The sequence below is a fragment of the Hirundo rustica genome, assembly GCF_015227805.2.
Source record: "Hirundo rustica isolate bHirRus1 chromosome 33 unlocalized genomic scaffold, bHirRus1.pri.v3 SUPER_33_unloc_1, whole genome shotgun sequence".
In the NCBI taxonomy this organism is placed as follows: Eukaryota; Metazoa; Chordata; class Aves; order Passeriformes; family Hirundinidae; genus Hirundo; species Hirundo rustica.
The window spans coordinates 113,776-129,671 of NW_026690190.1; the positions used below are offsets into that span (position 1 = coordinate 113,776).

General features: G+C 53.2%; 1 protein-coding gene across 1 annotated transcript in view; it reads left to right on the forward strand.

Moving 5' to 3' along the window:
- The window catches only part of LOC120747584 (IgGFc-binding protein-like), a 28,250-nt gene extending 14,569 nt beyond the window's left edge, over nt 1–13,681 (forward strand). The window contains exons 9-21 of the mRNA XM_040053595.2: nt 197–764; nt 989–1,182; nt 1,924–2,065; nt 2,549–2,880; nt 5,104–5,683; nt 6,239–6,837; nt 7,286–7,850; nt 8,373–8,965; nt 9,534–10,029; nt 10,530–10,729; nt 11,402–11,776; nt 12,275–12,556; nt 13,547–13,681. Coding sequence (XP_039909529.1) covers nt 197–764; nt 989–1,182; nt 1,924–2,065; nt 2,549–2,880; nt 5,104–5,683; nt 6,239–6,837; nt 7,286–7,850; nt 8,373–8,965; nt 9,534–10,029; nt 10,530–10,729; nt 11,402–11,776; nt 12,275–12,556; nt 13,547–13,549 — 4,929 coding nt within the window. The 3' untranslated portion in view covers nt 13,550–13,681. The remainder of the gene's footprint in view (nt 1–196; nt 765–988; nt 1,183–1,923; nt 2,066–2,548; nt 2,881–5,103; nt 5,684–6,238; nt 6,838–7,285; nt 7,851–8,372; nt 8,966–9,533; nt 10,030–10,529; nt 10,730–11,401; nt 11,777–12,274; nt 12,557–13,546) is intronic.
- The last annotated feature ends 2,215 nt before the right edge of the window (nt 13,682–15,896 follow it).

Consider the following 15,896-nt stretch of genomic DNA (forward strand, 5'->3'; position numbering starts at 1 on the left):
CTACCTCAGTCAGTTCCGAAACTGTGTTTCCTTGATAAGGGGAGCCCTCATGCCATCTCCAAGACTAATCCATTCTCATCCAAACTTTTCCTTCCAAGTGGGATCCTCAAATCTGTCAGAATATTGTTGGGAAGGTGTTTTCCCCAAATTTTTTATCTCACCTTCTCACTGGAGGTCTCTTCCTTCTCTGTCCCAGGTGGATTCCATCTCGCATCACCTCCCCACCACCCTGAGTGAGGGACAGGTCCAGGTCTATGTACATGGGACAGGTGTCCTGCTCCGCACTGACTTCGGCCTCGTTGTCCACTATGACCTCGTCCAGCACGTGATGGTCACGGTCCCCCAGACCTACATGGGGCACCTGTGTGGCCTCTGTGGCAACTACAATGGCCAACGCAATGATGATTTCCAGCTGTCCAGTGGCCAGCTGGCTCCAGATGCAACAGCTTTTGGATCTGCGTGGAAAACAATGGATACACCTTGCAATGACAGCTGTCCCAAGGATGAGTGTCCCACCTGCACAGAGGAGAAAGTGGCAGTCCTCCAGAAACCCAACTACTGTGGCCTTCTCACGGCCCCCGAAGGTCCCTTTGGCTCCTGCCATCGCATGATCGACCCCATCCCATATTCCCAATCCTGCATCCATGACCTCTGTATGACGGGAGGGGACACACGTGTCCTGTGCCAGAATATCCAGAGCTATGTTACCATGTGCCAAGATGCTGGAGTAACTGTGGGGGCTTGGAGGACACCATCTTTCTGCCGTGAGTTTGGGAGGGCACAGGGCCAAATGTCTCCTGTTTGGGGTTGGGAAGGTCTCCAGGTAATGATAGAGTTTGGGGGGGGGAGGGAGGGGCACAGGTGGGGAATGTTCCCTGTTTAGGTATGGGTGACAGTGGTGACACGCAGGACATGGGATGATGGTGATGGGATGAGCTTTAAGATTCCTTCCATTACAATTCAATCCACGATTCCATGAAAATTCCAGCCCTCACCTGCCCGGCCAACAGCACCTACTCCCTTTGCACCAACACCTGTGCCAACACCTGTGCCGGAAATGCCACCACCTGTCCCCAAACCTGCACTGAGGGCTGCCAGTGCCACCAGGGCTTTGTCTTTGATGGACACAGATGCATTCCCAAGGAGCACTGCGGATGCTTTCGGGATGGAGAATACTATAAGGTAGTTTTGCGGGCCTTTTTTCCTGGTTTTAGGCATTTATGTCTTTTTTCCCTTCAATATTTTCCTATTTTTATACACTTGCTTCCTTTTTTCGTTTTTTTCTGACCTTCTTCTTTTATGTCCTTACCTATATTTCTCCTGCATTTATTTTCCCTTGTCTCATATTTTTCTGCATTTACCAATGTTTTCATGATGTTTTCTCTCTTTTTTTTTTTTTCCTGGCTTAATGTATTTACATTTTAAGGATTAATTTCCTTCCATTAAAAAATATTTTCCCCCTATTTTTATGCATTTACACCTTTATTTCTTGCATTTTCCCCTATTTTTTTGTCTCATTTTCCCAGCATTTTCCCCCTTTCCATCCCCCTATTTTTACGTCATAGTTCCTCTGCATTTCCTTTCTTTTCCTCTATTTTTAGGCAGTTGAATCTTTTTTCTTGCCTGTACTTCTCCCTGTGTTACGCATTTGCATTTCTTTTTCTGCATTTTCCACCTTTTCCCTATATTTATGCTTTTCCACAGCATTTCTCCCCTATTTTTATGCGATAATGTTTTTTTTTTTTCCCCTGCATTTCTCCCTTTTTCCCCTATTTATAGGGAAGGTATGTATGGAGATCCCTTTGCCTTGCAATTTGTTCACTATTTTCCCTATTCTTCTGCACTTACGTCTTTTTTTCTGCATTTTTTCTTTTTATCCCCTATTTTCATGGATTTCTCTTTCTCCCTTCTCCCTCCCCACAGCCCCATGAGATGCTTTTCAGGGATCGCTGCCAGCGCCGTTGCACCTGTGTCCCAGGCGAGGGCCTTACCTGCCATGAGCACACTTGCACTGAGGATGAGTCTTGTGAAATCCAGGAAGGGGTCTTAGGATGCATCAATAAAAGTGAGGAAAAATGAGGGAAAAGGGGGGGTGTAGATGCAAAGTGGATCTGGGGCTGCTTGAGGGGTTTGACTGTGGGAAAAAGGGAAGGGGAGATAGAGGGAACAGAATCCTGTGTCTGTCACTAAGGGTCAGGAATGGGACAATTCTTCTGATGCTTTCTCCCAAGGTTTCTCCCATCCCATGGCTTCTTCTATGGTCTTTCCCATGGTTTTCCTCATTGTTTTTCCCACGGTCTTTCCCACGGTTTTCCATCCCATGATTTCTCCCCTCCCATGATTTCTCCCATGGTTCATTCCATGGTTGCTCCCATGGTTTCTTCCATGCCGTGACTTTTCCTGTGGTCTTTCCCATCTCACAGTTTTCTCTCTCATGTGACTTCCCCCCACGTTTTTCCCCCATCCTTTTCCTCAGCCCATGGCTTCCTGCAGTGTTTAACTCCTTTTCACCAGCCCATGGCTCATCTCTCTCTCCCTCCCTTCCCAGACCCCTGCAAGTCCCTGCAGTGCCGCCCCAAGGAGCGCTGCCGGCCCCGCGGTGCCCAATCCCGCTGCGTCCCAGCCCTGGTCGCCACGTGCTGGGCATGGGGTGACCCACACTTCCGCACTTTCGACGGCCTTGACTTTGACTTCCAAGGAACCTGCACCTACACCATGGCCGAATCCCATGGGAATGACCCCGGGCTGGTGCCCTTCAGGGTTGAGGCCAAGAACGACATCCGTGGCGGGATCCAATCTATGTCCTACGTCTCCTTGGTCAATGTTGACGTCTATGGACAACGCATCTCCTTCCGCCAGAACGAAGACGGAAAAGTCCGGGTGAGTTGGGTGGAAATGTGAGAATTTGGGCTTTTCCCCCATGTTTTGCTTCATCCAGCTCTTCCCTACCTCCTTCTTCATCCAGCCAGTGGCAATGTTATTTTGGGATCAATCAGTCAGTCTGGGAGGTGGATTGTTGAAATGTTGGGATATGTCAGGAATAAAAAGTTGAGAAATAGTGGGAACCAAGTATGGGGAATAGAATATTTGGAAATGTCAGGAACAGAATGTTGTGATAAGATTGGAATAAGATATTGGGATTTGTTGGGAATAAAATGTTGGGATATGTTAGTGTAGTGGTTTTATGTTCACTAAATTCTGGTCTTAGTACTCCCTCTTTTTCTGTGGGAGAGAGACTAGGAGAAAAGCAAAGGAGGCTCAACCTTAAAAATGAATAAATAGTTTTATTAACACATACTAAAAGAATGGAAAAAGAAAGTTGGGAAAAAACTAAAAATAGAATGAAACTTTAAAAATATTCTTCCTTCTCCTCACAAACTGTTCACTTTCTTACAAAACAACGTAGAGACAAAACTTGTTATTTTCAATCAGTTTTACTATTTGAAAATAGTATTTCATTACTTTTTTAGGAGAAGAGTTTCTCTTAGAGTTATGGATCTTACTGATAACTTAGAACAGTTCTCTTGTGCGTTTTTTAACTATCATAAAAAACAGCTGCCTGGAGAAACCCTCCTTTATGACCCCTCCCATTAGCAGTTTCCTAAGCTGCTCATGGGTCATGGGTCTTAGACTTTTGCATATTGGGGTGTCAGCTTTTAAAGATGAATAACTCTAAAGGGAAAGGATTCTTCATCTCAAGGTACAGAGATATCTTCTCAGTTCTTTACTGGTGCAGAGAGCTTCTCATCTTTATCTCTGTTCATGCATCTTATAGGATTAATGTTACTTAGTTCATCACAAACACCTTTGCTCAAATCCACACACAGAGCTAAAACAATCATCTCCCCAAATGCATATCTTTCCTATGATTTAAAGGAATAATCTAAATACAGAGTTCATTTCTATGGCTCAATAAGAATGGAACAACAACAAACTCTTCAACTCTCTGTCCCAATAGTTTTTTCACTCTTGCTCTACTGACTTCATGCTGTTTCCTTTTTATGTTCACTCTGTTCCTTTCTTTTCTCTCTCAGAGAAGGGCTAAGTTCTGGAAGTTTCATGTTGCTAGGAAAGGATTAAATCTGCCTAGAGTCTCTTTTCTCCTGCAGTAGCTCATGGTATTAGATGTTCAAGGGTACGCTTGTGAGGGAGGAAAAACTCACTCAGAAACATCAGAGATCGGAGCACCCAGGCAGTCTGGAGTCACAAAAAACCAGGCAGGATCATAAATGCCTTTTCGGCCCACCCATCGGTGTAAATCGGGGCAGTCTCAGCCTAAATGGTGCCCATAGGTGTTATCAGGGGCCCAGCAGAGATCTCCCTGCTCCAGGGAACTTTCGAGAAAGTAGTTGTTGTAAAGCAGCAACCTCTCCTTCCCCCCTCCAACCCAGGAGCTGATAGAATCCGGCCAGGCCTCAGGCCAGCTCCCCTCCAAAAGGCGGGGAGCAGCAGGCCCAGCTCAATGTTACCTGTCTCTCTCTGGCCGAAGGAAAGCCCACCTGCAGGAAATCAAGGGGTTTTATATTGTACTTCCCAAAGTCATAGCCAACAATTTTTAGTGGTTAAAACAGGTGCTAATGTTCTGATTAACTCTCTGATAGGTCCCTGTCCTTTCTAAAGCAATTTCCAGGTCCTGACCTGGAAAATCATTCCACATTCCTCTATGACTGAAAAACTAAACTGTACTAACCCATGACGGTTAGCAATAAAACGGGATATGCGAGGAATAAGATGTTGAGATAAACTGGGATAAAATGTTGGTGTGTCTAGGGAATAAAATATAAGGGTATTTCAGGAGTAAACTGTTGGGATGAAGCAGGAATAAAATACTGTGGGATGTTTGGATATTTTGGGAATAAAATATTGAGTCATAGTGGGAGTAGAATGTTGGGGTATGTAAGTAACAAAATATAGGAGGAATAAAATGGTGGGATATGTAAGATGTAAGATGTTGGGATATGATGGGATTTAGTGTTGGAATATGCTGGGAATAAAGAATTGGGATATGTGGGGAATAGAATATTCGGATACATTTGGAATAAAATATTGGTGTATGTTGTGAATAAAACATTGAGATAACCGGGAATGTTGTGCCATCGGCAGGTGAATGGGGAGGTGACTCTGCTCCCAGTGCTCCTGGCAGATGGGAAGGTGCGGGTCCGTCCCAGTGGGCTCCGTGTTGCTCTGGAGACAGATTTTGGTCTCCGAGTCTCCTATGACTGGAACTGGCACCTCCTGATTGACCTCCCCAGCAGCTACTTCCGCCATGTCCGCGGCCTTTGCGGGAATTTCAACCTCAAGCCCCTCGACGACATCCCTGAGGCTGGTGACAACACCACTGCCATTGTCACATGGGCCAAAAGCTGGAAAAGTGCTGACTCTGAGGCCAACGACCCAATTTGTTGGGATTATTGTGATGGAGCGTGTCCAGTGTGTGATGAGGAGAAGAAGGAGCTTTATGGTGGGAGCCACTATTGTGGGATCATCAAAAAATCCTTCCAGGGACCCTTCAGAGCATGTCACAACATAGTGAAGCCTCATGATTTCTATCGCAACTGCCTGTTGGACCTGTGCCTGAGCAATGGGGCGAGGTCGATCCTCTGCCAGGTGCTGGAGACATACGCGGCAACGTGTCGGAAACACGGAGCCATGGTCCATGACTGGAGGACACCATCAGGATGCCGTAAGGGCTGAGGTTTTCTTTGAGAAGGGAAGGAGCCAGAGTGGGGGAGGAGGGGCATGGAGTGGGATCCATCCTGGGTTGAAGCCCTCAAATCTGTCAGGTGATCCTTGGAAGTTCTCCAGAACATTCTGGTGCTCCAGCTGCTTCTTGCGTCCCAGAACCCACCACACCTTTCCAAGAATCCATCCCACATTTTCCAGATCTTTCCCACATGAGCCAGGCTCTTACCCTTGTGTCCCAGATGCATCCCACACCCTATCTAGAATTTTTGAGACTCTCGCCACATGTTCCAGGCCTTTATCCTTGTGTCGCAGACCTCATCCTGTGCATTCCAGAGCCCCTGCTGCATGGCCCAGACCCTTGCCACATGGCTTAGACCTCATCTCACTTTTCCCAGTCTCTTCCCATATTTCCCAGACCTTCCTCCTTACAGTCCAGATCCTTGTTTTCCAGACCCTTCCCCATGTTCAAGACCCTTTCCCAATCCCCACCAACTCTGTTGAATGGTGTCTACTCCCCTAATCCCTTCCTCATTCCATTTTCCTCCCGCTGCAGCCTTACCTTGCCCTGAAAACAGCCACTATGAGCCCTGTGGCAGCGCCTGTCCAGCCACCTGCTCTGACTGGGACAATCCAGCCATCTGTGACCAGCCCTGCGTGGAGACCTGTGCCTGTAACACCGGCCACGTGCTCAGTGGCGGACAGTGCGTGCCAGTGTCCCACTGTGGCTGCACCCGTGATGGCCGCTACTACCGGCCTGGCGAGGAGTTTTGGGGTGATAACACCTGTCGCTCCAGGTGCAGGTGTGACATGGAGCTGGGAATGGTGGTGTGCGAGGACTCCGGCTGTAAGCCGGGTGAGGTGTGCACAGTGGTGAAGGGCGTGCGGCGGTGCGTGGCCAACAGCCGCTCCATCTGTGTGGCCACTGGTGACCCCCACTATACCACTTTTGATGGGCGTCGCTACGACTTCATGGGTACCTGTGTCTACCTGTTGGCTGGGCTCTGCTCCACTGACTCCACACTCATTCCCTTTGCTGTCACTGTGGAGAACAATCACCGTGGCAGCCACCTGGTCTCCTTCACCAAGGTGGTCACCATGGAGGTGTACAACATGACCCTCAGCCTCAGCCAGGAACATCCCCGGAAAGTCAAGGTAGGGATGAAGGAGATGACAGAGGTGGTTCAGTCATTGCATGGCATCTGGAGAGGGCTCAGGGTCATGGCATGGTCTTCAGGTGCATTTCAAGGTCATCACATGACATCTGGGTGGAGTTTCAAGGTCTTTGTAAGATGTTTAGATGGGTTTTGAAGTAATTTCAAGGTCATTGGGGTGGTGTCCGGGTGGCCTACAAAATCAGCTTGGTGGGCTTCAAAGTCATTGCATGGTGTCTGGGTGGGCTACAAAGCCCTTTTGTGGCATCTGGGTGGGTTTCAGGGTCATTCCATGGCAGTGGGTTAGGTTTCAAGGTCATTGTATGGTCTTCAGGTGGGTTTCAAGGTCATCACATGGCATCTATGTGGCCTTCAAGGTCATTCTGTGACACCTGGGTGTGTTTCACCTTCATTGTGTGACCTCATGCCACCCACGACTTTCTTTCCAGGTTAATGGTGTCCTATTGGACCTTCCTTTCACCCACAACCAGCAGCTCCAGGTGTCCCTCCGTGGCGTCCACGGCTTCATCACCACTGATGCGGGTGTTACTGTCACCTTTGACTGGTACAGCTACGCCCGTGTCATCATCCCCAACACCTACGCCGGCGCCGTCTGCGGCCTCTGCGGCAACGCCAACGGCGACCCCCGTGATGACTTTGTCACCCGCGATGGCCGCAGTGCTGACAACGAGACCCACCTGGGGGACAGCTGGAAGGTCGGCGAGGTCCCTGGGTGCTCAGCTGGGTGCAGTGAGGGCTGCCAGGTGTGCAGCGACGCCCAGAAACGTGCCTACCGTGGGGACAAGCACTGCGGGCTGCTGGGGAAGAAACGGGGGCCCTTTGCCGCCTGCCATGACATCATCGACCCCGCCCCTTACCTGGATGACTGTCTCTTTGACGCCTGCCTGTACGAGGGACACCAGGACACCGTGTGCCAGGCCATTGCCGCCTATGTCGCTGCGTGCCAGAGCCAGGGCGCTGCTGTGCGGCCATGGCGCACACCGGCCTTCTGCAGTATGGGGAGACTTGGGGGCCTTGGGAGAGTACAGGGGTTTTGGAGGGCAGAGAGGGACACAGAGGTTAGGCAAGGAGTTTTGTGCTGTCCGTGGAGGATTTTGTGGTCTCTGGCAGGGGAAGGGGGGTTGGGGCTGTCTGTGGGGAGGCTTTGGGGTGTCCATGGCAGGTTTGAGGTGTTCCCAGGGGTTTTGGGGTCTCCACGGGGAGATTTAGGGTGTCAGTGGGGGTTTTGGGGTCAACACAGGGACTTTTGGGGTGTCTATGGAGGGTTTGGGGTCTGCATGAGGGAGTGTTGAGGCTTAGATGGGAGGTTTTGGGGTTCAGACAAAGGAGTTCTGGGATGTCCATGGGGAGCTTGGGAATTTGGGGCCTGCATGGGGAGTTTTGGGGCCTGCGTGGGGAGTTTTTGGGGGCATCCATGGCAATCTGGGGTGTCCGTGAGGGTTTTGAGAGCTTGCAGGGAGTTTTTTTGTGTCCATAGGGGTTTTGGTGTTTCCAACCGTTCTCCCTTCCTGACAGGCCCCGTGTGCCCCCCAAATCAGCACTATGAGCTCTGCGGCTCCCCCTGCCCCCCCACCTGCCAAGGCAAAGCTGGATCTCAGGACTGCTCTGATGCCTCCACGTGCTCTGAAGGTTGTTTCTGCGATGCCGGATTTTTCCGGAGCGGGGATGACTGCGTGCCCCTCCCCCAGTGTGGCTGTGTTTTGGAGGGCCGCTACTACCCCCAGGGCGTGCAGTTTTACCCTGAGCCCCCCTGCACTCAGCGCTGTGTCTGCTCTGAAAATGGGGGGCTGGAGTGTCACCCCGCTCCAGGCTGCTCTAGTGACGAGGAATGCTCAGTGCAGGATGGGGTGCTGGGGTGCCACCCCCGCACCTGCCGACAGTGCCAGGTTTTGGGGGCAGGGGCTTACAGCACCTTCGATGGGCACCTGGGGTATTTGGGGGGGTCCTGCACCCTCCTGCTGCTGCAGTTGGAGAGGGGTGAGCCTGAAGAAGAGCTGGAGCCTGTTACTGTGGCCGTGGAGCAGGAGGACATGCAAGTGCAGCGGGTGACGGTGACGGCACACGGGGTGACTGTGGTGATGGACAGGGGACAGCAGTGGGAGGTGACGGTGAGTGGAGGGCCCGGGGCCTTGGGGGTGCAAGCCTTGGTCTTGGGGGCAAAAAAATATTTGGGGGGCAAAGAAGGGGATGGAAATGGGGTTTTGGGAGGTGCAGCAGTGAGGAAAGGCCTGGTTGAGGGTGAAAGCTCTGACTTTTGGGGGTGCAAGCCTGGTTTGGCAGGTACAAACCCTGTTTTGGGGGATAAAGAGGGGTTGGGTGAAGAAGGGAGTGAAAATGGGGTTTTGAGGGACATGGTAGTGGGGAAGGGGTTATTTGGGCATGTAAGAGCTGCTTTAGGGGTACACACACCACTTTTGGTGTGCACTCTGGGGTTACAGACCCTTTCTGGGGTGCTGAATCTGGGTTTGGGGTGCAAACCATGATTTTAGGGTTGAAAACTCTTTTTGGTGTGTAATCACCATCCCTTTTTGGGATGTAAACCTTGAGTTTGAGGGGCACAGATGGAAGTCCAGACCCTAGTTTTGGGGGTGCAAACCCTGTTTTTGGGGATGCAAGCCGTATTTTGGGAGGTTAACCCCACTTCCCTTTCGGGATCCTCACCCTGTCTCCCCGCAGGTGGATGGCGAGCGTCACTTGCTGCCGCTGTGGCTGCGTGGGGACGCGGTGGGGGTGGCGCAGGTGGGGTCCCACCGGCTGCTCCAGGTCCAGGGGGGCCCCAAAATCCTCTATGACGGCAACGCGTACGTGGTGCTGACGCTGCCCCCCCCATCCCGCCGCCCCCGGGGGCTCTGCGGCAACTTCAACGGGGACCCCAACGACGACGACGACCCCGCCGGGGAGGCCCTGGGCAGCTCCCCCCCAAACTGCACCCACCTGGCGCCCGCCCCCAGCTGCTCCCCGGCCCAGGCGCGGCGCTGCGCGGTGCTGGCGGACCCCGAGGGACCCTTTGCGGGCTGTCACGGGGCGGTGCCGCCCCGCACGTACCTGCTGACCTGCGAGCGCCAGGTGTGCGGGGCAGGCGGCGACCCCTGCCCCGGCTTTCAGGGCTACGCAGCCGCGTGCCAGGCTGCCGGAGGCGCGCTCCGGGAGTGGCGGGAGGCCGCGGGTTGCCGTGAGTATATGGAGGGGTTGGGAACTTTGGTGGGGGGTCGGGAATTCGAGGTGACAGGAAGTTTGGAGTTGGGAATTTTGGGCAATGAGGTTTTGGGAGGATGGGAATTTAGGGATTAGGATTTTTGTGAGAGCAGGAATTCTGCAGGGAGTGGAAATTTTGGTGGGGGTGGGAATTTGGAGATGTGGGGGAGTGAAATGGAGCAGGGGCTCATTGCTGCATGGAAAAAGGGGTACATGTCTGCATTACTAAGCCCCCATCTGGGGAATGCCCAAATCACAGCCCCAAAGGACCCCCCCCCCCCCCCCAAAATGGGAAGCCTGTGTCCCGTAGTGGAACCCTGTGCAACCAGCCCCCCCCACCAATGTCCCCAAATGGGAGCCTCATGGGGCCACCCACCCCCAAAATGGTATGGCATTGATCCCAGGAGACACCTGTTGACCCCAGATGATCCCCCAGTAGCCCCATTGACCCCTTTTGTTTTTTCCTCCCTCTCCCAGCTCTCACCTGCCCCCCCAAGAGCCACTACCAGCTGTGTGCCCGCACCTGTGAGCACACCTGTGCCGGTGTGTCGGCTCCGCCCCCCTGCAGCGAGCGCTGCTTTGAGGGGTGTCAGTGCGCCCAGGGGCTGCTGTTCGATGGGGCCCGCTGCGTCCTCCCAGGGACCTGCGGCTGCCTCCACCAGGGGCGCTACTTCCAGGTGGGTGTGGCCCCAGTGCCTCCCAATAGAGCCCAGTTCCAGCCCCAGCTCCTCCCAGGGTCCCCCTGTTGATGCCGGGTCCCTTCAGGGTGCCTTCCACAGTGATCCTAGTCCTTCCCAGTACACCCCAGCATCCTCCATGTCACCATTTCTTCCCAGTGTACCTCACTTCCCCCAAACGCATCGCCCAGTGTGTCCCCCTTTACCCCAGGATCTCTCCTTCCCTCCAGTCTCCCCTGGTATTCCCTGTATTGTCCACAGCTGCTCCCAGGGCATTCAAGTCCTTCTCCACTTTCCCCTACAGTGTTCCAAATCACTCCCAGTTTGTCTCTGTTCCCCCCACAGTGCCTCCCAATATATCCCAGTCCCTCAGTGGTGGGACTTAGTGTCCTTCCCAGTGTCTCCCAGCATGTCCCAGTGTCCCTCTGTGTCTCCACCAGTGTTTCCAGTGTCCCCCAGCAGGTCGCAGACCCCTCAGTGTGCCCCCCATGGGGGACGTGGGGGTGTGTGGGGATATGGGCACACACTGGGGATGTGGAGACACACAGGGGATATGGGAGACAAGGGCCTCCTTCCCTTCTCCCACAACACCTCACAGCATCATCATCCCCATTTGTTTGGCCATTTTAGGCCACTTTTCCCCACTTTCCACATTTTATCCATGGAAAACAGATTGCTGAGACCATCCTGACTGCTGACTGCTCCCAATCCTGCACCTGTCGGGGGCCCGGGGGCCTCCAGTGCCGCCCCTTCACTTGTCCCTTCAGCCACACCTGCGGCCTCCGTGATGGCACCCGCACCTGCATTGCGCACCCAGGGCGCTGTGCCCTGTCCCCTGCCACTCGCTTTGTCACCTTTGACGGCGTCACTGGGGCCACCCTGGCCCCCGGCATCTATGTGGTGGCCAGCGTGTGCGACCCCCGGGACCCTGCATGGTTCCGGCTGCTGGGGGACATCAGGGACATTGGGGACCAGCCGGCAGTGGTGGCACTTCACCTCTTCACCCCCCACAGCCTCATCACCGTGCGGAGGAACAGGAAGGTTTGGGTAAGTTGTCACCACCCTGCGTGGCACCCAAAAATGTCACCACTGTGTGTTGGCACCCTGAACATCCTCCTGACCTTCATTTTAATAATAATAATAAAAAATCATGTGGGTTTTTTTTTTTTTTTTCCTAATTTCAGACCAGGTAAGAGTCCTCATGGGTTGTCCAATCCCACCAGTACCACAGATGTTCTTACCTTAATTTTGCCCCAAATTGCTCTTTTTCCTCCCCAGTTTCCCACCAGTGAAGTGGGTGATGGTCACTAAGAGACATCCTTGAATTGAAACACCCCATAATTTTGACCAAAATTGCTCTTTTTTCCCCAATTTCATGTCAGAGAAGCACTTACATGGGTTGTCCCTCATCCTACCCCCATCATGCCTTGACATATCCCATAGTTTTTCCACAAACTCCTTCTTTTCCACCCAGATTCCTCCAAATACCCTTCACCTCTGTATAACCCCAAATCTCCCTTTTCCCTGTAATTTGGTGTTCTCCAGCTCAACGGAGTCCCTACCCCCCTGCCCTTGGAGCTCCCGGGACCATTGACCATCATGGAAATGCAGGCGACCCTCCGGATCAGCCGAACCCCGGGATTTCTGGTGGAATTGGGTGCCAGGGGGGTGACAGTGGAGGTGCCCAGGGAAGCACGGGCGACGCTCTGTGGCCTCTGCGGCGACTACGACGGTGCCACCAGCAATGACCTGCGAGGGCCCGACGGGACGGCGACGAGCGACGCGCGGGCACTGGCCGAGGCCTGGCGGGCGCCTGACTTCACCCAGGTGGGTGACGCTGGGGAAGGGGTGTTGGGGGCATTTGGCTGTCTTGGGGGTGGCACTAGGGGGAACACTGCCAAAATAGGGGGGGAAAAATAGCCTAAAAATGAGGGAAAGAATCCCCCCAAAAGGGGAAAGAAGCTCTAGAAGATGGAAAAGAGACCAAAAATGGGAAAAAGAGTTCCCTCAAAAGGGAGAAAAGAGCCCCAAAAAGATGGGAAAGGAGACGAAAAAGAGGGCAAAGAGCCAAAACTGGAGAAAGAGCCCAAAAAGCAGGGGAAAGGACCCCAAAATACTGGAAAAGAGATCAAAAAGGGAGAAAGAACACAGATGGGGAAGTAGCCCCAAAAGATGGAATAAGAGACCCATAAATGAGGAAAGGAGCCTAAAGTGAGGGAGAAGAGCATCAGGAAAGGGAGAAAAGACCCTTTAAAGAGGAAAAGAACTGAAACAAGTGGGAAAAGATTTAAAAAAGGAGAAAAGATAGGGGAATCAAAGGGTGGAAAGAGGCCCCCAAATGTGATTAAAAACTCAAAATTGTGGGAAAAGACACAAAGAATGGGTGAAGGACCCAAAAGGGGGGGGGGGGGGGGTGGTGCGCAGGGAAGAAGTATTGAAATAGAAGAAAGAGCCAAAAAATGGGGGGAAAGAGTGAGAAAAAGGGGAAAGAGGCTAGAAATATATGGGGAAATATGTGGGTGGGAGGGTGGGGGTGGCGGGGAGGGAAGAGACCAAAGAGAGAGACACCATAAAAGGGGAAAGAGCCCCTCAAAAGGGACGATGACAAGTACAAAAAAGGGGAAAAGGAGCCCAAAAAAGGAGGAAATGTGAACAAAAAACGCTTGGAGAGCCTCCCAAAGGAGGGAAAGAGACAAAAAAACAGCGGGGGAAGATTTAAAAAAGGGGAGGAAAAACGACTGAAAAAGGGGGGAAAGATCCTAAACTGGGGGAAACTGCCACGAAGTCCCCCTTGATTTTGCCTTTCTTTCCACCCAGTGATGTGGAAAATTGACATTTCACCTGGGTGGCCGTGCCCCATCGCTGACATCATCCTCAAACCGCCTCAGATCCGGAAAACCCGGATTTTTATAAGCCCCAAACCTGTGCTTTCGCCCCCAAAATAAAACCTGGGAGATCACGCCGTTTTCGGGTTATCTGGGGATAAAATCCTGGTAACTCTGGGAAAACAGGAGCATGGGAATGTGCTGAGGGGCAGTTGGGGGCAGGGAGGGCTGTTCCCACCCCGTCCTGCCGCGGGCGGTTCCGTGTCCACCCTTCTCCCGCCCCCCCTCGGTCAATATTTCCCACGGGGGGGGAGGGGCGGGGGGGGGCACCCGGATGTTTGGTGCCGGGGAGGGACGGGGGTTCCCGGACATCCGAGTCCACCAGGGAAGGTGTGTGCTGCAGCACACCTGGAGGGGACCCCTCACCAGTATCCCCAGTTACCCCCAGTCCCATCCAGTGTGCCCCCTGGTATCCCCAGTTTCTCCCAGTACAACTACCCCCTACTCTCCAGTCTCTTCCAGCCTCCCTCAGCTGACCCCAGTTGACCCCACTGTCCCAAGCCCCTCCCAGTGCGTTCCAGTCCTCCCCCATTATTCTCCATGGTGTTCCCAAATCCCTCCCAGTTTATCCCAGTCCGCCCAGTCCCTCCTACTGCATCCCAGTGTCACTCAGTGTCCCGCCAGTGCCCATTTAAGCCTTGCAGTGTCCCCTAGTAAATCCCAGCATCCCCCAGTGCCTCCCAATGCATGCCAGTCCCTCCCAGTGTCCCTCTCCAGTGTCCCTTTCCCGTGCCCCTCCAACATTCCCAGTGTCTTCCAGTATGTTCCAGTAACCCCCAGTGCCTCCCGATACATCCTAGTCACAGTCTGTGTCCCCCCAGTGTCCCCTCCAGCCTTCCCAGTGTCCCCCAGCACATCCCAGCCCCCTCCCCCCTTGGTGTCCCCTCCCAGTACATTCCAGTTTGCCCCCAGTTGTGGTCTGGGCAGAGATGGAACTGCCTGGGAGGTGCCACCTGGGGGTGTCCCGTGTCATCCCCCCCACCTCCCCAGCCTGTCCCCTCCCTGGGGATAAGGTGGCTTCAGTCACAGCACTGGGACGGACTAGGACCATGGGAGTGCAGTGAGTGGGGACACTGGTGGACATGGGGGACCTGAGGACATATGGGACATGGGAGCACATGTGGGACATGGTGGACACAAGGGAATATGGGGGACCAGTGAGGACACATGGGATATGGGGCACATGGGGAGACATGGGGACATGGAGGGGTCACTGGGGACATGCAGGACATTGGGGGAGAAATGGAAAGGCATGGGGGGGATAGGGGGACACTGAAGACATGGGGAAGATGGAGAGGACACAGGGGACGTGGGGACACATTTGATGGGGGATCCCCTCACACTCCCCCAGACCTGGACATATGAAGGTCCCTCCATCCTTCTCCTCCTCAGCCACGCAGAAGCGTGGGGACCCCTGGGGACATTGAGGACTTCTGTGGGACCACTGTGTGAGTTTGGGGTCCCAGCCCAATACTAGGAGGTTCTGGAGTGATACCCGGGGTCCTAGGCCCATAGTGGGAGGTCCCAATCCCACACCAGGAGGTCTCAGGCCCATACTGGGAAGTCCCAGCTCCACACTGACGTCAGAGACTGAAATGTTATAATTTATGGCTTAAACATCTTTGTGAAGGACTTCTGCCTATTATAGCAAAACTGTATAAAAGCTGCAGAGAAGACCACCACATCCTAAATAGGCCTCCAGACTAAGACCCTGGAGATAAGATAAAAGTAACTCAGGTTACAAATGCTGACTGAGAATACATTCACAGAGTGATCAAGCTTAGCACCTTCTATGGGTGGAGACCATAGCTCCAGGGCTATCAGCTGCCAGGCTCCAACAGACCCTTCCACCAAAGGGTGGGGAGGAGAGAGGCTTTGAGTGTGTAGCGGAAAAGCCTCTGGTCAGAGGCACAGTGAGCACCCACCTTCCACTGCAGACCAGCTCAGCTGAGAGGCCTCTTCAACTGGGGAAAAGCTCATCCACGTGTAGGACAGCAGAGGGGGTGTCATGGCCCATCAAAGGCCCTCCCGAAAGGCCCCCAGACCCTGCACCAGAGCACTGCAGCAACAGCGCAATGGTGCAACAGATGCACAGTGTTGCAATGGACGGTCTCAAACTGGCCCCCTGCAAGGGAGGCATGTGGGCATTCCCACCTGCCCAAAACCTACATTAATCCACTGGATTCTGTACTTTTTAGCAGTGGTGGTAGGGGATCCCCTACCACCAAGAAGACCAGATGGAGAGGAGCAGTGACATCATTTGGACCCCTGGAAGGGTGAGA